The 27,436-nt window shown below is 37.5% G+C and overlaps 1 protein-coding gene across 2 annotated transcripts in view; it reads left to right on the top strand.

Moving 5' to 3' along the window:
- The first annotated feature begins 1,245 nt into the window (after positions 1-1,245).
- KYNU (kynureninase) overlaps positions 1,246-27,436 on the top strand; it is a 121,422-nt gene continuing 95,231 nt past the window's right edge. The window contains exons 1-4 of one of the 2 annotated variants that reach the window (XM_070768326.1): positions 1,246-1,500; positions 5,329-6,116; positions 8,763-8,944; positions 23,568-23,688. In XM_070768326.1, the coding sequence (XP_070624427.1) occupies positions 6,034-6,116; positions 8,763-8,944; positions 23,568-23,688 (386 nt within the window). In that variant the 5' untranslated portion in view covers positions 1,246-1,500; positions 5,329-6,033. The remainder of the gene's footprint in view (positions 1,501-5,328; positions 6,117-8,762; positions 8,945-23,567; positions 23,689-27,436) is intronic. The other variant, XM_019973292.2, reaches the window with a different exon arrangement.

Raw genomic sequence — 27,436 nt, 5'->3', positions numbered from 1 at the left:
TATTATTTTAATGATAAGATTCATGTGATAAAACATATTTTCTTTTCACTGTACAATTACTTGTACAAAAGTAATTTTGTATGTCTTTTATCCCCATTTCTTGGACACTGGAGGGTAATGCTTTTGTTCTGGATTTTTTTTTTTTTTTTTTTAAGGATGTGTTACTTATTAACTTGTGTGTCTTGGTACATTGGCTCTCTACATGCATTGCTTTATATATATCTCAGTAATCTCAGTAAATACAAGTGATTTAATTATTTAGCCCCAGTCTCTATCTTTGGTCTTAATTCTGAAACATTTTGCTTGTGGTTTTTCATACCTAAAAGGATATATAATAAAAGACCCAAGCTTGGGAATAAACATAAAGAGATAATGAAGGTAGAACGATAGATAGCCCACAAGCTTAAATAATTTCCATTTACAATTTCCAACTTTAGTTTCCACATGATCTTCTAACACTGACTTTTTCTTACTTGATTGTTTTGTTAACCATCTAGATTGATGATTTAGGACTTTTAAAAATCCACCTATTAGGCAATAACAGAGAAGGCAATGGCACCCCACTCCAGTACTCTTGCCTGGACAATCCCATGGATGGAGGAGCCTGGTGGGCTGCAGTCCACGGGGTTGCTAAGAGTTGGACATGATGGAGCGACTTCACTTTCACTTTTCACTTTCGTGCATTGGAGAAGGAAATGGCAACCCACTCCAGTGTTCTTGCCTGGAGAATCCCAGGGATGGGGGAGCCTGGTGGGCTGCCATCTATGGGGTCGCACAGAGTCGGACACGACTGAAGTGACAGCAGCAGTAGCAGCAGGTTATAAAGTATATCCTAGAATTTAGGGCCAATATTAAACTTTCAACTTAAATGTTAATTCATTAAGTGTCAAACTCTGTTTCTAGAAACAGAGTTCTGTTTTCTAGACTAGAAATTCACAATGCTTTTGACAGTGAGGTATTATCTCAAAATCCAAGTCTTCTGGATTACCTCCAGAGTTAGGAAATAACTTTTCTCCAGTTCTTGGTGTATTTCATAGCCCAAAGCAAGGAGGAATGTGAATTTGGGGATTTAGTTCCTGGACAAACTAATTGGTTCAGCTCACACACAAAAGAGGATAATCCATTTACTCTACAAGATTATTATAGGATATGGTTCACATTCCCAAAGATCTTAGTGAACAAGAAAGTGTTTACCTAAGTCTACAGGGCAGAGCTTCACAGGGGACAGTGCCCGAAGCAGAGCCCCTAGTGTTTGAAATACAGAGCAGGAGCAGCATGTTGTTCAGATGTCTGTCAGTGACTGGCGATTTACCGTCAGAATACACAAGAGTGGGAAGAACTAAAATTAGCTCACAAATTCCCCATAGGGTGGAGTCTGAGCAAAAGTGCTTTGACTTTCTCACTCAGAAGTCTAGTCTATATTTGTAAGCTACTTTTGAGAGGTTTCATTTTGCTGAAAAGAGACACTGGGAGCTGTGGACCCCACTGGAATCCTAATAGGTAAGTTCTGAGACATTGATATACTCTACACAAATATACATTCAATGAGTTTTCTAAAGGATATTCCTTCTGCTAGAATTTTTGTCATAATGCTTTAGCAGTTTCTTCTGCTAGATTCTTCTCTTTCTTTTTTTTTCCTCCAAATTATTTTCATAAAAATAGTGCAACACACAGGGTCTCTACTACTAAAGACCCTTTAACCCTGTGGGTTAAATGAACAGATTAAAAAAAATATATATATATATATATAGTATAAAACATCTACTATAAGATAGTTATAGTTGAATAAGTTAATCTTACTGTGGTGTGGATACTCGCTCAGTCGTGTCCAACTTTTTTGTGACTCTATGGACTGTAGCCTGCCAGGCTCTAGGCAAGAATACTGGAGTGGATTGCCATTTCTTGAGTTTAAATGGTAAAATTAGATGAAAATTCATATCCTGAAGTTAGCTTTTTAGATCCTGTGTTTTCTGGGGACTCTATTTGTCTTATGTTGATATTAGTTATATTCAATTTTATTTAGAGAAGTGAAAATGTCTATTTCTTGAATAAGGTTTCTTCCGCTTTCACTTTGTGAAATGTTTGCCTAAGAATGGAAAGTTGAAACATTTTTTTCTATATAGTTAAAAGAGTTTACTTATTTCTTTCCTGTTTTTATTTTGAGAAGGGTGAGGTATTTTTTAGATAGTAATATTGGACGAAACACCTTGAATTTATTAATTTGAAACTCAGCATGTAATTCATATAAGCTTAGATATAAAGTGTGCAGCTGTGTCAGTGACATTTCTTCATTCCTCAAACAGCGATACATTTAAAGAACATTGTTCCGTGCACATGTATTAAATAATACTCTTTCTCAAGCTACACACTTTCTTTATAATATGCTTTGCCAGGTTCTAAACTTTGAACTCATGTGAATAATTTGCTCATTTCAGCCATGAAATCTGAAACTGTGTAAAGATTAACCACTGGTGAGGTGAAAGTCCCTCAGTCATGTCTGACTCTTTGTGACCCCATGGACTATACAGTTCATGGGATTCTCCAAGCCAGTATACTGGAGTGGGTAGCCTTTCCGTCTCCAGGGGAACTTCCCAACCCAGGGATCGAATGTCACTTATTTAAGTATTTAATTTGCTTACTAGTTAATTTATTTAACTATCTAACCTGAGAACCTGTGGGTAACTAGGAGATCTTGAATTCCACGATTCCACAAAAATGTGTTTATAACTATAGAAGTTTCTTCTTTAAAATTTTAGCTGTATAAATAAAATTGGAAACACAATTTACAAAATTTCCATTGAAGGTAAATGGCAATTTCCACCATAAGGTATTAATATGAAAAAAAAATATTATGAGACTTTTATCCATCTGTGTACATAACCACTTTTTAAATAAAATTACCTCTAAATATATGAAATATAAAATTTAGAAGTTTTAAATTTGGCTTGAATTGCTTTATTTCAATATCAGAGCATGTCAATTTACCTGTAAATGGTAGACTAAACAAGGTATAACATTCTGGTTTGTGAAGTACTAACTGACTTAGTGGCAAGGTGAGTGCAGAATGTAGCAGGAATCATTTATGATGAGTTAATAAATTGCTTTCTTAGAGTGAGGGTACTGTGAGTTTATTTACTCCTGTTGGGGGCTGTTGGCAGGGTGGCATCCTGGGTGCTCTTCTGGAAAGAGTATTTCACCATCAAGTATCTTACTACCCGGGCAGGTGAGGTTTTGATACTCAAGTTGTGACAAGTTCAGAAGAAGGCGTGGACTTCAACCTTGCCCTCACTAGGACTGAAAGGATTGATTAAAAAGAGTAGATGGATTTATAGCCTGTGGGGCTTTGCAGAGTGAATACAGGGGTTTAAAAAAAGAAAGAAAGGGAATGAGCCAAAGAAACACTGCAAAAAGAATTAAAAAATTAGATGGAAGAAATGAAAGGTTCAAGCCTTGTGTCAGGAATTCTTCTCTGCATACTCCACCCACATGCCCTGTCAATGACAAGTTCAGCTTGACTCAGTTCCTCAGGCAAAGTGCAGTCCCAGATTGTGAGCTCTGTTATCTTTCTCCTTCATTTTTGTTTCTACTCTATTGATTCCAGAGTTTGGTCTCAAAATAGAGGAAAAACAACTCTAATCCCTCAAAACTGGTACAGGGATGAAATAAGAAACAAATATAAAGAGGCCCATGAGTTAATATTAATATCTTTTTTGTTAAACAAAGAAAGTTAAATTTTACAGGGGATATCACAAAAGAAAATGAATATATGTTTGTTTCAGTTCAGTTCAGTTCAGTCGCTCAGTTGTGTCCGACTCTTTGCGACCCCATGAACTACAGCACACCAGGCCTCCCTGTCCATTACCAACTCCCGGAGTTCACCCAAACTCATAACCCATTAGAGTTTAGAGTCAGCCCTGATGAATTCACAAAGTGCTGACTCTCCAAAGGAAATCACGCAGAGTCCCACTGAAAAAATTCTTTTTAAAATCACTTCCCCTGTGGCTGAAATGAGAAGGGTATTCCTAAAGTAACGGTCATTAATCCTGTCAAATAATTCACCTATTTTGTGCATCTTATTCAATTGCCAGTTTAAGGGATTACTCTATTTTAAAGGCACTGATCAGGAATGGGATGGCTGCAAGGATAAATTACATGAGATTCAGTCCCCCGACTAAATATAGTTCAGTACAATAGACCAGCAATTCAATCAAGCTATCGTAAGTAGCAAGCTTATAGTAAAGACACACTCGGTAGACAGAAAAACAGCTCATGGGATTCTTGGAACAGCCAAGAAGGCAACCTCCCAGGCCTTGTAAATAGTATGTTGCACAGAAAGATCAATGACTTCCCAGTTGGCTTGTCTTGTCATCTTTCTAGGAGCCATAGCTATTTTATCTCTTGCCATCCATGTAACTAAGTGATTCTTACTTGCCTTTGAAGTCACTTCATGTTTTAACAATCAGTGGTTCAGTTTGACTCTGAAAAAATGAGTCACTCATGACAATACTCCTTGCAAACCCTACCATTTTATTGCTTCTCTCTCTTAAATTTGTGCTTGTTTCTAACTGAATGAATAGCTATGTCTCACAGGTCAGATTCCTGAAAAAATTGGATTATATGCTCAGCTAAACACCATCAGGATTGTTGGGCTAGAGCTTTTATGAGCAAGTCACTCACAGACCATTGATAAAATAGTGCATTGTCTTTAGTGCACCAAGTATCCAGCAAAAGTCTGATCTACTATGACTAGGCAATTGACAATGTCAAGCAGTAGTGCTATTTAATGGGCAGGTTCCTTCATCAGAAAAGTATAGCTAGAAATGCAGATAAAATCAAGTTGTAGGCATGGCATGAATGTTTGTCCCATATATACATATGTATCTAAATAACTACAGGAACTAGCAGAATGTATTATTTATTATAAGAGGTATGCTCACAAGTGTTACAGGTATTCAGAGGGGGAAAAAACTACTTTTAGCTCAGATAACATGATGGAACTCATGAAGAACAATGACATCTGAGCTAGGGCTAGAAGAGTGACCAGGATTTGAATATATAAAAGGAAAAGTAGAATATTTTAGGCAAAAGGAATAAATAAAAATCATAGAGATAGAAAATTTCGTGAAGATGACAACTAATTTAATATGGTGTCCATCTATCCACCCTGCCATCATGTGCTCAGTCATGTCTGACTCTTTGCAATGTTATGGACCGTAACTCTCCAGGCTCCTCTGTCCATGGGACTTTTCCAGGCAAGAATACTGAGTGCATTGGGATCTTCCCAATCCATGGATTAAACCCATAACTTCTGCATCTTCTGCATTGCAGGTGGATTCTTTACACCTTGAACCATCGAGGAAGCCCTAAAGTGTGTGTATGCATGTGCTCAGTTGTGTCCAATTCCTTGAAACCCCATGGACCTTAACCAAGCAGGATCCTCTGTTTTTGGAAGTTTCCAGGCTAGAATACTGGAATGGGTTGCTGTGCGCTCCTGTAGGTGATCTTCCTGACCCAGGGATCAAACCTGTGTCTCTTGCTTGCTTCTCCTGCATTAGCAGGCAGATTTTTTACCACTGTGCCACCTGGGAATCCCCAATTTAGTATGGTCAGGTATTAAAAGAACAAAAAACATTAATAACAAAATCAATTAACATTCTTATAAAAGCATAGATCAGAGCAGTTGAAAACTACTACGAGCACCAAAGCTAAAAAAACATACACATTTAAAGCTCAGTATTCTTACCTTTCGGAGAAGGCAATGGCACCCCACTCCAGTACTCTTGCCTGGAAAATTCCATGGATGGAAGAGCCTGGTGGGCTGCAGTCCATGGGGCTGCTAAGAGTCGGACACGACTGAGCGACTTCATTTTCACACATTGGAGAAGGAAATGGCAAACCACTCCAGTGTTGTTGCCTAGAGAATCCCAGGAACGGGGGAGCCTGGTGGGCTGCCATCTATGGGGTCGCACAGAGCCGGACACAACTGAAGCAACTTAGCAGCAGCTGCAGCATTCTTACCTTTGAATATAAAGGATGGCTCATCAGGGGAGACCACTGGCAACTGAGAAAGGAAGAGTTCAAATAAATAAGGAGGATTTAAGTACAGAGTACAGGAGGTATGTCTACTTAGCTGGCATTATAAAACATTGAGATATGCAACTCTTAATTGCCTAACACTGTGTGTTGGTTGAGGTGGCAGGAGAGTGAGTGAGGAATAGGAGAAAGATGATTGAACTGCAATCTGTTAGTTTCCATTGGTCCATAAGAGTTCTAAACTTTATGTACTGTCTATGAATTGAGAAGTATCAAACTTATATCTCATGATTCAATTTTCTCATGAGCTACAGACTCAAACATCCAGTGCTTGACATTTCTACCTGGGATTCTTAATAATCATCTTAAACTTAACGTGTCCTAAACATAACTCTGATTTTCCTCCTGAATTTGTTTCTTTCCTAGGTATTTCTTACTTCATCACTTTGAATATATTCACTCAGATCCCAAAGCTAAAGGTCACTCCCTTTCTTGTCCTCACCAGAGATACTTTCTTTACTTTTCTCTCCAAAATATACCATAAATCCACACACTTCTTTTCCCCTCACCACATTTAATTTACTATCATTTTCCCCCTGAACTACTAAAATAATCTCTTTTTTACTCTTATAACTCATCAAAAGGAGAAAAATGATTTTTATTTAAAGTTATATAACTCTGGTTTCCCACTAAACATAGAAAAACAGCCAAATTCCTTCCTGGCCTTCAGAGTCGTTATGATAAACGATCACCTCCCCCTCTCTTACATTTTAGTCTTCCCTTCTCTCTGCTTTCATGAGTTGAACAACCCAAACCTGCCTACACTTCAGGACCTTGGCACGTTTCATCATCTTCCTCCAGGTCTAGGTCCTCTTCACATGTCTGACTTTCTAACGGGATTCAGAAATTCTCCTATGTCCTTACCTAGGAGAAATGCACTTGACGCACCCCCTAAGGTAGCAATTCCATGCTCCAGTGACTCTATTCCATTCTCTGCTATCTCTACTCATAGCTTTTGAAACTATCTAAAGTTGTATTAATTTATTTATTTTTCCCTTCTTGCACTAAAAAGTCACTCAACAAAAATCACTTTTATATACTTTGTTAGATGCTGCTGTTCTATAGTACTTGGGGCTATAGTACAGGTGTTCAATAAATATCTGTTGAAAGAGTAAAAAAATGAAATACTGTATACATGGGGTCAACAATAGTATAAGTATTAAATAAAACTAGCTTGAGAAAATTTCTTGACACCCACCAGTCTCTAACCTCAGAGAGTGTTCTAGCAGGTTCCTAGATATGTGTGTTAAATTAGATGCCAACCCCTCAGGCCAGAGTTTAAATATAAGCAAATGAGCCTCCTTGACTAGGTCTAAGCACAATTGGCCGCCTTTGAGCCAGGCCCTGGGACAGATAAGTTTGAGCACCCAAGCCCATTAAGAGCTATTACTCAGGCTCCTACTCTTTTGTGCCTTGGGACTTCAGCCCTATTGGTTTTCACAGTTTTATGTTCTGGGGGCTTCTCTCTTAAATACACGTCTTAAAATTTGAAGCATCTGATGTGGGAGCAAAACCCTTTGCGCCTCAGAGAGAAGATCCAGGCTTTGATTTCCTTCAGAAGGTAGATCACTACACAGGCGGGGGGGGGTGTTAAGGCCAGACTGTATCCTAGCCTCTTCTACTCACTTCAGTGTGGTTTTCTCTTTGTTTTTCCAATGTGTATTTGATGCTCAGCCAGCCTTTACATTTTTTTGTTCAGAGGACATTGCTGCATATGTGGCTCCAGACTCTGTGTCTGTGGGGGTGGGTGAGTTCAGTATATACCTGCACCGCTATCTTGAACTGGAAGCCTGTACAATTCTTGCTCAATTTAAAAAAAAAAAAAATGAAATTTTGGGAAATATAATTATTTTTGAAAAAAGAAATAGAAATCTCCATTGCTATTTATCCATTTCAGGAATTTAAGTTTTCTTTCCAAAAATATAGGAAGTGTTAGATAATGATTAAATGAAGCAGGATGTGGTTTCAAGTAACACCAGAGGTCCCTGCTTTGTTCAAGGATGGACTATATGATTGTGAAAGAGGAGAAATGCTTCATTATCAGCAGTTCGTAGATCTCATTGGTCTTCATATGGGAAAAAAATCACTAACATTATTTAAAGTATTTAAATATTTTTCATTGATATTGTTTTTATTCACAGTAAATAATTTGCTAGGGTTCTATTGTGTATATGTCTCTATTTGTAAAACTATGATCCAAAAATTACTGAGGATGGGAGAGTTGAGGAGAGCTAGAGAAAAGGAAGATGAGCTCAGTGGAGCACTGCTCTTCTACACTTTTCACAAAAGCTTCTTTATTCTCACCTCCTAGTAAGTAAGACATCTAAAGAAAAGATGCCAACATTATATATGTTTGAAAATCATTAACTGGGACCATTTCTTGGAAAATAACAAAGAAAAGACCTAACATCTATTGAAGGCTGACCTTGTCTTGAGCATCATTACCTAATTCAGCTTTTTCAAATCCCTAAGTTACTATTATTTTCCTTACATAAGAAAAATTCAGGCATGGGTTTGAATTCCAATTGTTAATTATATCATTTGTGAGGTTGGGAAGACTAGAAACTTTGTTAAAATAAAAGGTGTTTTACCTAAAAGGCTAATTTTCTACTGAAGAAAAATGACAGTGGCTTGATTATTTTTAGTTTTTTTTTCAAATGTATTTTTAGAGGAGAACTTGTAATGGAGCCTTCACCTCTTGAGTTACCAACGGATACATTGCGGCGCATCGCATCTGAACTTAGATGTCACCCAACAGATGAGAGAGTTGCTCTCCGCCTCGATGAAGAAGACAAGCTGAGGCACTTCAGGGAGTGTTTTTATATTCCCAAAATGCAGGATCTGCCTCCAAGTAAGAACACTGGAAAGGGTTTTACTTTCCTTAATCAATTTGTTATTATATTTTCTACTGAATGTGTTTATCACAAATCTTTGAAAATCATTGTTCTGTTACATAATAGAGCCATTGCAATCATGTCTGCAAACAGCAGGTTCCTGGCGGCATTAAATCAACCTGTCAGCCTAATTTAGTCACAGATCCTATATGTTTCCTCTCCTCTGCTGAAAAGAAAAATACTTTCAGTGTTCTTATATTGTCATCTAGTTCTCTGAACAATAGAATGCCTGATTGAAAATTATAGCGGATGCATTTACTTGTTCTCTTACTCACTTAGAGCTCAAAACAATTCCTTTTCAATACAGTATTAGTATATCTTTTATTTTCTGGTACCTAGTTCATGACAGCACATTAGTCTAAGAGGGGATATTATTCTGGAACTTGGATATATTAGGAGGGATATTACATGGATATCTAACTCTGTGTGCTGTGGCATGTATAAGACTTACTTAATAAAATGCCTAAGAAATGCATATTGCTTTTTAAAAACTTAATACTGAATCTGTTCTTGTTTTGGAAGATGTTCTGTTTAAAAAAAGAAACTTACTCTTATTTTGGAGGATGTTCTGTTTAAAAAAAATAGGTAACAGGTTAAAAAAGATGAAGCAATAGTTTGTATTTGGCTTTGCTTCATTTTATGTCAATGAAAAAGGCTACCAGTTTGAATGGAATTGATCTACCAAAATGGATTTCACATACTTTCTAATTCAGTCTAATTTCCTTTTTTCTTCAAATTAATTGTGGCAGGTACAATTCTGGATACTTGTAATCCAAGAGCATTACCGAATATGATTTTAAAATGAGATCAGGTCACATAACTTTCCTATTTGGCTTATATTTCATTATGCAACATGGGATGGCACCTTGTAGAATTATGGAAGGATACAATAAGAAGAGGGCTTCCCTGGCTCAGTGGTAAAGAATCTGCCTGCCCTGCAGGAGACACCAGAGATGAGGCTCAATCCCTGGGTTGGGAAAATCCTCTGGAGAAAGAAATGGCAACCCACTCCAGTACTCTTGCCTGAGAAACCCCATGGACAGAGGAGTCCTGGAGGGCTATAGTCCATGGGGTTGCAAGAGTTAGACAAGACTGAGTGCACACACACACACACACACACACACACACACACACACACAATAAGAGGAGGATTTATATCCATTTTAAAGTTGCTTACAATTAACTGAGGAAGACATTGATGAGACCAGATAAAATGGGGTTGTAAGTGAAGTGATCTGAGATCATAAGAAAAAAAAATCTTCTATGTCTTTCTGGAATCTAGAATGTAAGTGCATTTTGCTTTGAAACTTAAGGATAAAAAGGAATATTAATGTGTGAAAATGATGAAATTAAGTCTAGGAATATTCTATCATGATGGGAAGTTAAGGACATGGTAGCATACAGAACATAGTGTGGAAGTCCTTGAAAATTCCAAGGACCCACTTAAGACACATTATGACCCTGTTGTCCCAATGCACTCTCCAGCCTCTGGGCTACCTGGGGCTTTAATGAGCCCCTAGACAAGGGATGTTTCCCTGGTAGCTCAGAGGGTAAAGCGTCTGCCTGCAATGCAGGAGACCTGGGTTCGATCCCTGAGTCGGGAAGATCCCTTGGAGAAGGAAATGGCAATCCACTCCAGTATTCTTGCCTGGAGAATCCCATGAACGGAGGAACCTGGTAGGTTACAGTCCCACGGGGTCCCAAAGAGTCGGACATGACTGAGAGACTTCACTTTCACTTTCTTGCACTTAGATGAGGGATGACAGCAGAACCCTGGAGTGCCAGAGTTTATGATTGCCCTCCACACACAACAGAACTATAAATTGAGAATCAAGGCTCTAGAACTTTATGTTACTTATTGCAAATTCTAATTTTCTCGTGATTAAAAAAATATTTTGTTCCTTTTCATGAATGATAAGAAAAACAGACACAACAAAGTAAGCAAGCAGCAAAGCCTTTCCAGTGAGGGTAGATAATGGTATCAGAGACAAGGAAGAATAAGAAAAGAAAATGGCTAGTGGTACATGGTAGCTGCAGCCTGGGCCGAGATTTCTTGGAAAATAATGCTAAATAATGGCTACATCTAGACACAATGGCTATTTCCTCAACATTGAAGATGATACAATAGGAGTTTTGACTTCTTTGTCATCATTCTTTTCTTAAGATGTCTTTCTTCAAAGTAAAACCATTAGGGATTTGGGTTTTTAAGGACAAAAGTCTATTGAAATGAATGCATAGACAGAAAGTGAATTCAAATGCTATTTTGAATTCATCATTTTTTTCTGTTATTGAACTTAAGCCTTATTAACTAACATAACTCTCATCCTCATGTTGAATCACTTACTTTCAACACACATTTATTAGTTACCTTTACACAATCCCCCTCATGCCTTGAAACATGCTCACAGTGTTTATCCTGAGAGGCTCTGTGGTCTGATTTTAATACAGATCAACATAGGGCTCTTTTACTAAGCTTTGAGATAATTTAATCAGAACCCAGATAAATATAGCAATGCACATGTAGCCACTTCATTACACTTAAAAGCTGACTCAAGTATCCTGATTATGGGTATCACATTTTTATAAATAGAAAATAACTTAAAAACTACAAACGGTTAAATTTTTGTTGATTTTTAATAATTTTAATTTTCTATATATATACAGAAAGGGAAAGAAGATGAATTGATTCAGTAAAAATTCAATCAATCTAAACAATTGATTTTTTAAAAAGTATAGTTTTGAATGATACAAAGTTTTACTTCATTAACTCCAAGAGTTTTTTTAAATTAGTTATTGTCAAAGTGTGATTTTCTGACCAGCATGTGAAGATCACCAGGGAACTAACCAGAACTTGCCAGTTCTTGGTTACCACCCCAGAATTACTAAATTAGACTCAGGGGAATCCAGTCATCTGTAACTAGCTCACTTTGGGTTGTGTCACAGAGAGTTAGACTAATTAACTTCTGCTCTCGTTATTCTCACTCTAGGAGTTCCTTACTGTCTGAAGTTTCATCCTTTCAACAAATATTTATTAAGTACTAAATCTGTTTGAGACACTATTCTCAAAACAGTTTATCAGTGGACTAAAGAGCAACATTATCACATTCCTGAATGTTTTATTCTAGTATGAGGAGATCTAATAAACAAAACTACAAACAATGTTAGGTGTACTCTGTCAGATAGTGCTCTAAGAGTTTAAGGGCTGGGAGGGTGGGAAGAGTTTCGTTTTACTCAGGGGACTCAGGGAAGGAAACACTGCTGAGATGATATTTGAACAGTGGTTAAGAATTAAGTGAGGAAGTGAAACTCAAGAATATGGAGATGAAGATAAGCCTGATGGCTCCTTCAATTTGGCACTGCCAACCATCTTCAGTAAGTTAAATTTAAGCTATCTAAATAAGATCTACTCTTATTCTGACTTTGTCATATTTAGCACTGGTTACATAAAACTGACATAGAAAACTGTCATGCTTGAGTTTGTATTCAGGGCTTTCACATAACATAATGCAGGCTCTTCAGTTCAGCTATTGGTAGTCTCAGAACAGTGATGAGTAGGAGGTAACAGTAAACAAAATGAGGGAAAGTATGCTTTTCAACATAAACTGGAATGCTTTATTTAAGGACAGTTAACACTGTGTTAAACAAAGGCTTTATCCAGTTAGGACTATGTGATTTTAATAAAGACTTCCCTGTAGCTCAAACAGTAAAGAATTTGCCTGTAATACAGGAGACCAGGGTTCGATCCCTGGGTTGGGAAGATCCTCTGGAGAAGGGAATGGCAATCCACTCCAGTATTCTTGCCTGGAGAATTCCATGACAAAGAAGCCTGGTGGATTACAGTTCGTGGAGTTGCAAAGAGTCGGACATGACTGAGCAACTAACACACACACACTTGTGATTTTAATAATGACTTAAATATCTAATATCCATAAGAAAAACAATGGAGTATCTCTTAATTAAAAGCTAAATTTTGTAGACATGTTGAACTTCTAGAGGCAGTTGTATTCTGCATTTTAGGGAGGAACAGTTAAGACTTATTTGTATCCTTCTCTTTTCTTTTGTATTAGGCTATCTGCTCCCTAGAAATAGAGACTGATTTCTCTATGTTTGAGTGAGTGTCATCTGGGCAGACTCCAGTGGGAAGGCAGCCAACTAGATCTTATCCTTCAGAGGGAAGAACATTTTGCAAGCTATATTTCAAATAACAGGAGCAGATAGGGTCAAAGAAGAAAAGTGTGTGTGTGTGCTCTCCCTTGAAGAAACCTCCCAGAAGTAGGCTTATTACATACCTACCTACCTGCCATGACCCCATCAGTATGCAGGGAAGACTGAGTGTAAAATATGATTTTTATGTTTGTGTTACCAAATCAGGTTCATCTGCAACATGACAAACACTGAGATGCCGAGATTTGTAGCAATAAAAGGGTTATTCATGAGAGAGTGAAGCAAGGAGACAGGAGAGCAAATCTCAAATCCTCTTCCCTGAAGGTGAAGGGTTGTAGATACTATGAGATAAAGAACCAGGGTAGTCTGAGGCTTGGGGGAGGGGTGAAGAAATATAATTGTAGATAAGAAAAAGTGAGGTAATGATCCTGCAGAGGCACAACTGAGCTACATTCTTCTTCATGGGACACATGTTCAGAAAATGGTGAGCTTAGCATGACCTGAGCTGAGAAGGCGATGGCACCCCATTCCAGTACTCTTGCCTGGAAAATCCCATGGATGGAGGAGCCTGGTAGGCTGCAGTTCATGGAGTCGCTAAGAGTCGGGCACGACTGAGCGACTTCACTTTCACTTTTCACTTTCACACATTGGAGAAGGAAATGGCAACCCACTCCAGTGTTCTTGCCTGGAGAATCCCAGGGATGGGGGAGCCTGGTGGGCTGCCGTCTATGGGGTCGCACAGAGTCGGACACGACTGAAGTGACTTAGCAGTAGCAGCATGACCTGAGAGTGGACATTTTGGCCCTCTAACATCAAAAGTTCACCTATTAGATGCTGTCACATGCCCAGTGATCCCAACCAGTTTTAACTGGTTTGAGCTCAAACTGGCCTGAGTTGACTCCAAGTTCCTGAATGAAAACTTGGGAAAACATTGTTTCAGCTACATGCTGCTTAGAAGATATGCAAGTGTGTCTAAAAAAACAGTGAAAGCCAGCTTATTTGGTAAAGGCAGATTATAGCTTATTATTCATTAAGCAAGTTATCATTTAATGGATCTAACTGATGACTACTCTGTTTCACTTGGAAGCCACAAGTTATTATTTTGCTCTGTTTTTAATAAGAGGATTATGTCCAGGCCTTCTGAAATGTGACTATATGATAGACTGGCACATACATTATTAATAAATTGAAATACATAAAGCTCATCAGTACAGTTCAGTCGCTCAGTCGTGTCCGACTCTTTGAGACCCCATGGACTGCAGCAGGCCATGCCTCTCTGTCCATCACCAACTCCCAGAGTTTACTAAAACTCATGTGCATTGTCAGTGATGCCATCCAACCATCTCATCCTGTGTTGTCCCCTTTTCTTCCCACCTTCAATCTTTCCCAGAATCGGGGTCTTTTCAAATGAGTCGGTTCTTTGCATCAGGTGGCCAAAGGATTGGAGTTTCAGCTTCAGCATCAGTCCTTCCCAATGAATATTCAAGACTGATTTCCTTTAGGATGGACTGGTTGGATCCCCTTGTAGTCCAGGGAGTCTCAAGAGTCTTCTCCAACACCACAGTTCAAAAGCATATATTCTTCAGTGCTCAGCTCTCTTTATATAAAGATCATAAGGAGATCATCATATATATATATATATATATATATATCTCCTTATGAGTGTGTGTGCGTGTGTATATATATATACACACGCACACACACATATATATGGAGAAGGCAATGGCACCCCACTCCAGTACTCTTGTCTGGAAAATCCCATGGATGGAGGAGCCTGGTAGGCTGCAGTCCATGGGGTCGCTAAGAGTCGGATACGACTGAGCGACTTCACTTTCACTTTTCACTTTCATGCATTGGAGAAGGAAATGGCAACCCACTCCAGTGTTCTTACCTGGAGAATCCCAGGGACAGGGGAGCCTGGTGGGCTGCCATCTATGGGGTCGCACAGAGTTGGACACGACTGAAGCGACTTAGCAGCAGCATACATATATATATATATATAATTCTTAAAAATTAATCTTTCATGAATAGATTATAATAACTGGTATAAAGAGTATTACACCCACATATTTATGATTTTAAAATGACTATCTCTTCCAAAGACATAATATCCAATACTGGTATCTACCAACATATTTACAATTAGGATGCTGTTTGGCCAACTCTAGTAATATTAGTTGGCTGTTCTAAACACACTGAGTGTTCTTTTTGTGGACAGCATTATAGTAGAAAATTTATATATGTTGAAGATGTAAAATTCTATTCAAAGACTCTAAAATAGTTACAACTAAAAATTTAAAATAGCTTCATTAGAATGCCAATAATTAATATATTTAGGGGGCATATTTCCTTTCAGGTAGCTGAACCTAGTGAAATATAGTAGAATTAAATCACTTCAAAAGCACCTGACCTGGGAGGGCTACTTGTTGGCTTATTTTAACTACAGCAGTAACGGTCTTGAAATATACTGGAAAAGGTGGCAGGCAGTGATAGTGAATAGGATCAAAAGACATCAGCTGAAGTGTGCATTCACTACTTGAGGCAACTAAATATAGGAAGTCTCCAGTAAGAGGCACTGCTACAGAAAAAAAGTACAAAAAAAGTAACCCATAAAGGAAAGATCTACTAATACAAAGGTACTAAAGCTAGATTAAGTTTTTCTTGTCTTTATTTCCTCATTTCATTTATGAAATTAAAAGTAGCAGCAGTGAGGAACAAGAACAAACTACTGTCAACATATTCCTCTGTTTCAAACTATACTTTTCTGAATTAGATCAACCCTGAGCTGGTAATGCATAAAGCTTTGAATTGGAAGTGATGTTGAAATTTTGATTTATATTTAAGAAGGAAAAATGAAATTGGTTCTTGGATTAGGTTTGAGACATATGAATGAACTTAAAGGATATGCAATTAAGGTCTGGAGTGATAAACATTTTTGATGCACTGAAATTACTAAGAAGCAAATGAATATCCAGAATCATGAACTCTATATCAATCATATAACAACCTTTGTCAACAGATGAGACTTCCAGACAAATGAGGTGAGGCCTTTTTGTAGAAAGCTGAAACTCTTGAGTTCTTAGACTATTTAAAGTCAAGTGAACCTTCAAGGAAGATGCTATGGGTTGAATTGTATCCCTAAAAGCTTATGTGTCCTAACCCCAAGTACCACAGAAAGTTACCTTATTGGGAGATAGAGTGTATAGATGTAACCAGGCTAAAATGAGCTCAATAAGATGTACACTAATACAATATGAAAGGGAATATCTGGAGGCCAATGGCAACATATGCAAGAGAACTGTTGAGAAATTACAAAAATGTATGTCTAAATTGATATCTCCTACTCAAAGAAAAGTAATATGAATGCATCATTTCCAAAATACATATTTTGGCAGAATACCAAATCCTCAGTATGCTAAGAAACTTTAAACACACAGAAAATATCCTGAAGAATAAAAATGACCAGTTTATGTCAAACTTGACTTTGGAAGAAAGAATAAATGCAATGAATATTTTCAGAAAAGGAACTCTTCCCAGACCATGAACATACCTGGATCTTATCCATTCTCATGATTTTATTTCAGAAGACTCTAGACTTGGACTTAAGCTATTAGGAAGCAGCAGAAAATTATCAGCAATGATCAGCAAGACAATCAAGAATAATTGACATGACAATTGATAATTTAAAGATGGAAATCAATGAGTCATGACTGAATCCGAGGTCCAGAAAATAATGGACATTCTAACCAAGGGACTTCTCTTGGCACAAATGAAGAACAGCTCCAGACATTCAGTGAACAAACAATGGATCCTGTAGGTGAGGAAAATTCAGAAGCTAACAATTTGGAAATCCTATGTTCAACATATTTCCTTTTCCTTTCAAGTATCAGTTCAGTTCAGTTCAGTCATTCAGTAGTGTCCAACTCTTTGTGACCCCATGAACCGCAGCACGCCAGGCCTCCCTGTCCATTACCAACTCCTGGAATTTACCCAAACCCATGTCCATTGAGTCGATGATGCCATCCAACCATCTCATCCTCTGTCGTCCCCTTCCCCTCCTGCCCTCAATCTTTCCCAGCATCAGGGTCTTTTCAAATGAGTCAGCTCTTCTCATCAGGTGGCCAAAGTATTGGAGTTTCAGCTTCAACATCAGTCCTTCCAATGAACACCCAGGACTGATCTCCTTTAGGGTGGACTGGTTGGATCTCCTTGCAGTCCAAGGGACTCTCGAGAGTCTTCTCCAACACCACAGTTCAAAAGCATCAATTCTTCGGCACTCATCTTTCTTTATAGTCCAACTCTCACATCCATACTTGACCCTTCAAGTATGGTATATGGAAAAAGTTCCTGGGCTGTAACAAAGAGTTAGGAATTTAAGGGAGTGTTTTATTTGTGCAATTCTCTATTCTGGGATTTCTATTCTGTTCCACTGATACATGTCTGTGTTTGTTTAAAACCACATTGTTTTGATTTCTGTTGTTTTATAAAATAGTCTGAAGTCTGAGAGGGTGACACCTCCAGCTTTGTTTATTTTCTCAAGATTGCTGACAATTTGGGGCCTTTCAGAATTCCATATGAAATTTAGGGCTATTTATTCTAGTTCTGTGAAAAAATTCATGGGTATTTTGATAGGCATTGGATTGAATATGAAGATTGCTTTGGGTAACATGATAATTTTAACAACATTGATTCTTTCAGCTTAACTTCATGAGATAACTTTCCATTTATTTGCATCACCTTCAATTTCATTCATTAACGTTTTCAGAGTATAGGTCTTTCCCTATTTTAGCTATTTATTTATTTTTTTGTTTTCTGGGTGTTTTATTCTTTCTGATGTAATGAGTCATTGAGTATGAGTTTGGCTTAAATGGCCTTTATTATGTTGAGATATTGTCCCTCTAGATCTGCTTTGATGAGAGTAGTTTTTTTTTTTAATCATGTGGGGATATTGAATTTTATGAAAAGTTTTTGCTGCATCTATTGAGATAATCATGAGATTTTTATCCTTCCTACTGTTAATGTGGTGCATCACATTGATTTGTGAATCCTGAGCCATGCTTGTGACTATGAAATAAATCCAACTCAATTATGGTGTATGATCGTTTTTTATATTAGATTCCATTTGCTAATATTTCATTGAGTACTTTTGCATCTATAGTCATCAGAGATACCGATCTGCATTTTTGTTGTTGTTGCAGTTTTTGTTTTGTAGTTTTTGTCGTCTGTTTTGTTTTTATATCAGGGCAATTGTGGACTCATAGAACGAATTTGAGAGTTCTTTTGAACTTTGGGGGATAGTTTGAGGAGGATATGTATTAGTTATCCTTTATATTTTTGCTAGAATTCCCTTGTGAAGCTGTCCTGTCCTGGACTTTTGTTTGCTGGGAGGTATTGATTTGATTTTGTTTTTTCCTATTACAAACTCATTTTATCTAATAATGATTGGTCTGTTCAAGTTGTCTATTTCTTCTTAATTCAATTTTGGCAGGTTGTATGTTTCTAGAAATTAGTACAGAACCCCATGACAGCCAAGAGCACCAAATTTCAATACCAAATTTTCTTATCATTCTTCTGGCACAAGAGAAGCCGAGGCCCCCGCAGCTTAAAGGTCTATAGGTCTTTGATGTTGTAAAGATCTGATGGGATTGAGCTGGAGAGTAGAATGTTATCTCATCATTCTTATTATAAAAGGTACTTTCTTGATACTCTATTGTACTTCTTTACCTAATGCCAATGGAATGCTCTTATGATGTCGTTAGATGTGCTTTAAGACTTAAAAAATATGCAACCAAGTAAAAGGAAAATAAAGAAAATGGGGAACCCACTTTTGGAAGACATGTGACAAAATACTTTACAATTCTGCTTTTCTTTCATAAGAACACATTTTAAAAATGATTTTCTAAATAACAGTAACCCAATATTTCAGTTCAGTTCAGTTCAGTTCAGTCACTCAGTGGTGTCTGTCTTTTTGTGACCCCATGGACTGCAATACGCCAGACCTCCCTGTCCATCAAGAACCCCCAGAGTTTACTTAAACTCATGTGCTTTGAGTCAGTGATGTCATCTAACCATCTCATCCTCTGTCATCCCCTTTTCCTCCTGCCTTCAGTCTTTTGAATCATGAGGGTCTTTTCCAATGAGTCAGTTCTTCACATCAGGTGGCCAAAAGACTGGAGTTTCAGCTTCAGCATCAGTTTTTCCAGTGATTATTCAGGACTGATTTCCTTTAGGATGGACTGGTTGGATCTCTTTGCAGTCCAAGGGACTCTCAAGAGTCTTTTCCAACACCACAATTCAAAAGCATCAATTCTTCAGTGCTTAGCTTTCTTTATAGTCCAACTCTCACATCCATACATGACTACTGCAAAAACCATAGCTTTGACTAAATGGACCTTTGTTGGCAAAGTAATGTCTCTGCTTTTTAATATGCTGTCTAGGTTGGTCACAACTTTTCTTCCAAGCAGCAAGTGTCTTTTAATTCCATGGCTGCAGTCACCATCTGCAGTGATTTAGGAGCCCTCTGTCACTGTTTCCATTGTTTCCCCATCTGTTCACCATGAAGTGATGAGACCAGATGCCATGATCTTAGTTTTCTGAACGTTGAATTTTAAGCCAAGTTTTTCACCATCTCTTTCACTTTTATCAAGAGGCTCTTTATTTCTTCTTTGCTTTCTGCAATAAGTGTGATGTCATCTGCAGATCCGAAGTTATTGATATTTCTCCCGGCAATCTTGATTCCAGCTTGTGCTTCATCCAGTCCAGCATTTCTCATGATGTACTCTGTATATAAGTTAAATAAGCAGGGTGACAATATACAGCCTTGACATGCTCCTTTCCCAGTTTGGAACCAGTCTGTTGCTCCATGTCCAGTTCTAACTGTTGCTTCTTAATTTGTATATAGATTTCTCAGGAGGCTGGTCAAACTACCACACATTGCATTCATCTCACAAAATTCTCCATGCCAGGATCCGATAGTAAGTGAACCGTGAACTTCCAGATGTTCAAGCTAGATTCAGAAAAGGCAGAGGAACCAGAGATCAAATTGCCAACATCCATTGGATCATCAAAAAAGCAAGAGTTCCAGAAAAACATCTACTTCTGCTTTATTGACTATGCCAAACCCAATACTTAGTTGTCTATAAAAGCACCACTAAGAAAAAACAAGACAAAAACAAAAACAAAACATGGGAGCAGATATCTGGGTGGTTCCCTCCTCTTTCTGGGTTGTTGATAAGGCTGACACACACAGAACATGTTTAGTCTTTAAACTACTTTTAGAATGCTCAGTTGAAATCTAAGCCATGGTGCACTGACTGAAACTTCTGAATTCTGAATAAAATCGTTCAAAATTTGTTCTCTAGATTGACAAAGAACTGTTAGATTAATCCAACTTAAATGTATGAACAATATTTACATCTGTTTATTGGGACAGACTTCAGTTCAGTTCAGTCACTCAGTCGTGTCTGACTCTTTGCAACCCCATGGACTGCAGCATGCCAGGCTTCCCTGTCCATCAGCAACTCCTGGAGCTTGTTCAAACTCATGTCCGTTGAGTTGATAATGCCATCAAACCAGCTCATCCTCTGGCCCTCTTCTCTCCTGCCCTCAACTTTTCCAGCATCAAGGTCTTTTTTCAGAGAGTCAGCTCTTTGCCTCAGGTGGCCAAAGGATTGGAGATTCAGCTTCAGCATCAGTCCTTCCAATGAATACTCAGGACAGATTTCCTTTAGGATTAACTGGTTTGATCTCCTTGCAATCCAAGGGACACTCAAGAGTCTTCTCCAACACCACAGTTCAAAAGCATCAATTCTTCAGTGCCCAGCTGTCTTTATGGTTCAGCTCTCATATCCATACATTACTATAGGAAAAACTACAGCTTTGACTATGTGGAACTTCGTTGGCAAAGTAAAATCTCTGCTTTTTAATATTCTATCTAGGTTTGTCAGAGCTTTTCTTCCAGGTAGCAAGTGTCTTTTAATTTCATGGCAGCAGTCAACATGTGCAGTGATTTTGGAGCCCAAGAAAATAAAGTCTGTCACTGTTTTCATGGTTACCCCATCTTTTGCCATGAAGTGATGGGACCAGATGCTATGATCTTAGTTTTCTGAATGTCTAGTTTTAAGCCAGCTTTTTCACTCTCCTCTTTCACTTTCATCAAGAGGCTTTTTAGTTCCTGTTCACTTTCTGCCATAAAGATAGTGTCATCTGCATAGCTGAGGTTTTGATATTTCTCCCAGAAATCTGGATTCCAGGTTATGCTTCATTCAGTTGGACCTTTCACATGATATATTCTGCATATAAGCTAAATAAGCAGGATGACTATATGCAGCCTTGACATACTCTTCCCCAATTTGGACCAGTCTGTTGTTCCATGTCTGGTTCTAACTGTTGCTTCTTGACCAAAAAAAAGAAATGCAAAAAGGCAAAAATGTAGGCCTTACAAATAGCTGAGAAAAAAAGAGAAGCAAAAAGGAAAGGAGAAAAAGAAAGCTATATCCATCTGAATGCAGAGTTTCAAAGAATATCAAGGAGCAATAAGAAAGCCTTCCTAAGTGATCAATGCAAAGAAATAGAGGAAAACCATAGAATGGGAAAAGCTAAAGATCTCTTCAAGAAAATTAGAAATACCAAGGGAACGTTTCATGCAAAGATGGGCACAATAAAAGACAGAAAACTTATGGACCTAACAGAAGCAGAAGAAACTAAGAAAAGGTGACAAGAATACACAGAAGAACTATACAAAAAAGATCTTAATGACCCAGATAACCCTAACGGTGTGATCACTCACCTAGAATCAGACAACCTGGAATGAGAAGTCAAGTGGGCCTTAGGCAGCATCACTATGAACAAAGCTGGTGGAGGTGATGGAATTCCAGTTGAGGTATTTCAATTCCTACAAGATGATACTGTGAAAGTGCTGCACTCAAGATGCCAGCAAATTTGGAAACTCAGCAGTGGCTACAGAACTGGAAAAGGTCAGTTTTCATTCTAATCCCAAAGAAAGGCAATGCCAAAGAATGCTCAAACTACAGCACAACTGCACTCATCTCACACGCTAGCAAAGTAATGCTCAAAATTCTCCAAGCTAGGCTTCAATAGGATATGAACTGAGAACTTCCAGATGTTCAAACTGGATTCAAAAAAGGCAGAGGAATGAGAGATCAAATTGCCAATATCTGTTGGATCTTCCAAAAAAGCAAGACAATTACAGGAAAAAACATCTGCTTCCTTCACTATGCTAAAGCCTTTGACTGTGTGGATCACAACAAACTGGAATATTCTTCAACAGATGGGAATACCAAACCACCTTACCTGCCTCATGAGAAATCTGTATTCAGGTCAAGAAGCAACAGTTAGAACCGACATGGAACAATGGACTGGTTCCAATTTGAGAAAGAGTCAGACTTAAGAGATGCCAATGAAAAACAAAGATAGTATCTATAAAGGCTGTCAGGTTGAATTAAATGGTGGCCTTTTTCGATGCACGATACTGGATGCTTGGGGCTGGTGCACTGGGATGACCCAGAGGGAGGGTATGGGGAGGGAGGAGGGAGGAGGGTTCAGGATGGGGAACACAGGTATACCTGTGGTGGATTCATTTTGATATTTGGCAAAACTAATACAATATTGTAAAGTTAAAAAAAAAAAAAGTCAGCAAATTTTAAGTAATCTAAATAAAGACAAGAATACAACAAAATTATTCCAGTAAAATTTTAGCAGAAGTTTAATGTTTTTTTTCAATAGAATTAAGATAAAACTTACAAGAACACAATTATAAACTTGTGCATTTCTAGGAAATATTTTAACCATATGGATTGATTTACTGCTGAAATTACATTTATTGCAACCAAGGTAGAATTAAAACTTAGTGTAGCTCTCATTTATTTGAATAAGAAGTAAATAAAGAAAAGAGCCTTTGCCTAAACATGTATGCATAGAGAGAGAATAAAAATGTACACATTTATTATATCCACTTCAGATATATCGATAATCATTTAGATTGTGTCTATGTGCTGCAACACCAGTTAATGCAGAGTATCATTACTTGTCAAATTCTGATAACCTTCTGCTATAACTAGATAGGCTGATATAATTTCTGTAGAAATTCTTGTTTTAACTTTTTTCTATTGGCTATTTATTATTGGAAGTACTTGTTCATCTAGATTTCTTTGTGGAGCATAATACATATGACATATCTAAACAGAAGCATCTAAATATTTAAATTATATGTTAAAATATAAATGTAAAATATTATTTTTAAGAGAACCTGATGCTATACTTGGAAGGAATTGTAAGATATTTCTCATCCTTCTTGGAGTTAAGTACATTAATTGTTTGTAGTGGATAAACAATGCCAAATGGAATAATGTTAATTAATTGAATAGTATTTTTTTTTTTCATTTTCTTCTATTTCAGTTGATTTATCTTTAGTGAATAAGGATGAAGAAGCTATCTATTTCTCGGGAAATTCTCTTGGCCTTCAACCAAAAATGGTTAAAACATACCTGGAAGAGGAACTAGATAAATGGGCCAAAATGTAAGTATTATTTCAAAAGCTAACAATCAACATCTCATACAAGAATTGTAAAAATCACTCTAGACTGTCTAATATTTGAAAAGATGTAAAGCAGAATCTTAGAATATTAGAGCAGAGAGGAACCAGAGGGATTGTGTTCAATGAATGATAAAATATTCTCATTTTATGGACAAAATAACTGAGGATCAGTAAATAAGGTCATATGGCAAATTAGTGGTAGAATCAATAGTAAAGCTTTTAAAATATTTTAAAAATTAAGCTCCTCTTCTGAATTGGCACATCTATGTCATAAGCAATTATTTTATTTTTTTAAATTACCAACAAAGGAGTTAATATTTAGGATTCAGTTTAGTGTTTTCATGGTTAGTTCTTGGCTAAACTCTAGTACACCAATTTTTATAAATAAGAAAATAAAAATTGTTGAGGGAGGACAAGAGGTTGAGTGAAACAGACAGTACTTCCCTCACCAAACTGAACTTGATTATTGAGCAGATGCATATCCTTGTTGGCTCAGATGGTAAAGATTCATGCCTATGCCTGCAATGCAGGAGACCCTAGTTCAACTCCTGGTTTGGGAAGATTCCCTGGAGAAGGGCATGGCAACTTATTCCAGTATTCCTGCCTGGGGAATCCCATGGCCAGAGGAGCCTCACGGGTTACAGTCCATGGGGTTGCAAAAGAGCTGGACACAATTAAGCAACTATAACTTTCATTGAGTAGATGCTCCACTGGGGCTTAGTTTAGCAGGTTCACTCTAATTGTGTAGGAATCTTACATCAGGATTCATGTTTTTCTCCATTTTTCTGTTCTGCTTTTACTCTTCTACTTATGAAACCCTCCATACTCTCTACTTACCTCAATTCTCATCTCTTAACTATCAACCTTCTCAACAACTCATTACCCCTTGTGGAATACCTAGTGTAATAGTAATCACCACTCTACAATAGGTAGTTTGGAGATATCTACTTACATTAGTTTCATATTTTTAGCTATATTATAAATCCCTTAAGGAAAATAACTTAATCTTATGTACTTCTTATCCTTCCCTAATAATTACTGACAGCTAAAACTGGATTTTTTTTAAATATCTTAACTATTTAAATACTTATATTATTTGAATATTAAAAATAATATAAGTATTTTATTTTATTTTTTTTGCCTTTAAGTCTTTTTTTTAAATTTTTTTAACTTTACAATATTGTATTGGTTTTACCATATATCAAAATGAATCCTCCACAGTTATACATGTGTTCCCCATCCTGAATCCTCCTCCGTCCTCCCTCCCCATACCATCCCTCTGGGTCATCCCAGTGCACCAACCCCAAGCATCCAGTATTGTGCATTGAATCTGGACTGGTGACTCGTTTCATATATGATATTACACATGTTTCAATGCCATTCTCACAAATCATCCCACCCTCTCCCTCTCCCACAGAGTCCAAAAGACTGTTCTATACATCAGTGTCTCTTTTGCTGTCTCGTATACAGGGTTATTGTTACCATCTTTCTAAATTCCATATATATGCCTTAGTATACTGTATTGGTGTTTTTCTTTCTGACTTACTTCACTCTGTATAATAGGCTCCAGTTTCATCCACCTCATTAGAACTGATTCAAATGTATTCTTTTTAATGGTTGAGTAATACTCCATTGTGTATATGTACCATAGCTTTCTTTCTTTTTTTTTTTTAATTTGATTTTATTTTTAAACTTTACAATATTGTATTAGTTTTGCCAAATATCGAAATGAATCCGCCACAGGTATACCCGTGTTCCCCATCCTGAACCCTCCTCCCTCCTCCCTCCCCTACCCTCCCTCTGGGTCGTCCCAGTGCACCAGCCCCAAGCATCCAGTACCGTGCATCGAATCTGGACTGGCAACTCGTTTCATACATGATATTATACATGTTTCAATGCCATTCTCCCAAATCTTCCCACCCTCTCCCTCTCCCATAGAGTCCATAAGACTGTTCTACACATCAGTGTCTCTTTTGCTGTCTCGTACACAGGGTTATTGTTACCATCTTTCTAAATTCCATATATATGCGTTAGTATACTGTATTGGTGTTTTTCTTTATGGCTTACTTCACTCTGTATAATAGGTTCCAGTTTCATCCACCTCATTAGAACTGATTCAAATGTATTCTTTGTAATGGCTGAGTAATACTCCATTGTGTATATGTACCACAGCTTTCTTATCCATTCATCTGCTGATGGGCATCTAGGTTGCTTCCATGTCCTGGCTATTATAAACAGTGCTGCGATGAACATTGGGGTACATGTGTCTCTTTCCCTTCTGGTTTCCTCAGTGTGTATGCCCAGCAGTGGAATTGCTGGATCATAAGGCAGTTCTATTTCCAGTTTTTTAAGGAATCTCCACACTGTTCTCCATAGTGGCTGTACTAGATTGCATTCCCACCAACAGTCTAAGAGAGTTCCCTTTTCTCCACACCCTCTCCAGCATTTATTGCTTGTAGACTTTTGGATCGCAGCCATTCTGACTGGCGTGAAATGGTACCTCATAGTGGTTTTGATTTGCATTTCTCTGATAATGAGTGATGTTGAGCATCTTTTCATGTGTTTGTTAGCCATCTGTATGTCTTCTTTGGAGAAACGTCTAGTTCTTTGGCCCATTTTTTGATTGGGTCATTTATTTTTCTGGAGTTGAGCTGTAGGAGTTGCTTGTATATTTTTGAGATTAGTTGTGTGTCAGTTGCTTCATTTGCTATTATTTTCTCCCATTCTGAAGGCTGCCTTTTCACCTTGCTAATTGTTTCCTTTGTTGTGCAGAAGCTTTTAAGTTTAATTAGGTCCCATTTGTTTATTTTTGTTTTTATTTCCAATATTCTGGGAGGTGGATCATAGAGGATCCTGCTGTGATGTATGTCGGAGAGTGTTTTGCCTATGTTCTCCTCTAGGAGTTTTATAGTTTCTGGTCTTACGTTGAGATCTTTAATCCATTTTGAGTTTATTTTTGTGTATGGTGTTAGAAAGTGTTCTAGTTTCATTCTTTTACAAGTGGTTGACCAGCTTTCCCAGCACCACTTGTTAAAGAGATTGTCTTTAATCCATTGTATATTCTTGCCTCCTTTGTCAAAGATAAGGTGTCCATATGTGCGTGGATTTACCTCTGGGCTTTCTATTTTGTTCCATTGATCAATATTTCTGTCTTTGTGCCAGTACCATACTGTCTTGATAACTGTGGCTTTGTAGTAGAGCCTGAAGTCAGGTAGGTTGATTCCTCCAGTTCCATTCTTCTTTCTCAAGATCGCTTTGGCTATTCGAGGTTTTTTGTATTTCCATACAAACTGTGAAATTGTTTGTTCTAGCTCTGTGAAGAATACCGTTGGTAGCTTGATAGGGATTGCATTGAATCTATAAATTGCTTTGGGTAGTATACTCATTTTCACTATATTGATTCTTCCAATCCATGAACATGGTATATATCTCCATCTATTAGTGTCCTCTTTGATTTCTTTCACCAGTGTTTTATAGTTTTCTATATATATAGGTCTTTAGTTTCTTTAGGTAGATATATTCCTAAGTATTTTATTCTTTCCGTTGCAATGGTGAATGGAATTGTTTCCTTAATTTCTCTTTCAGTTTTCTCATTATTAGTGTATAGGAATGCAAGGGATTTCTGTGTGTTGATTTTATATCCTGCAATTTTGCTATAATCATTGATTAGTTCTAGTAATTTTCTGGTGGAGTTTTTAGGGTTTTCTATGTAAAGGATCATGTCATCTGC

The sequence above is a fragment of the Bos indicus genome, chromosome 2 (assembly GCF_029378745.1).
Source record: "Bos indicus isolate NIAB-ARS_2022 breed Sahiwal x Tharparkar chromosome 2, NIAB-ARS_B.indTharparkar_mat_pri_1.0, whole genome shotgun sequence".
Classification (NCBI taxonomy): domain Eukaryota; kingdom Metazoa; phylum Chordata; class Mammalia; order Artiodactyla; family Bovidae; genus Bos; species Bos indicus.
The sequence above is the reverse complement of the archived record's forward strand: the minus strand, read 5'-3'. Positions and strand labels throughout refer to the sequence as shown.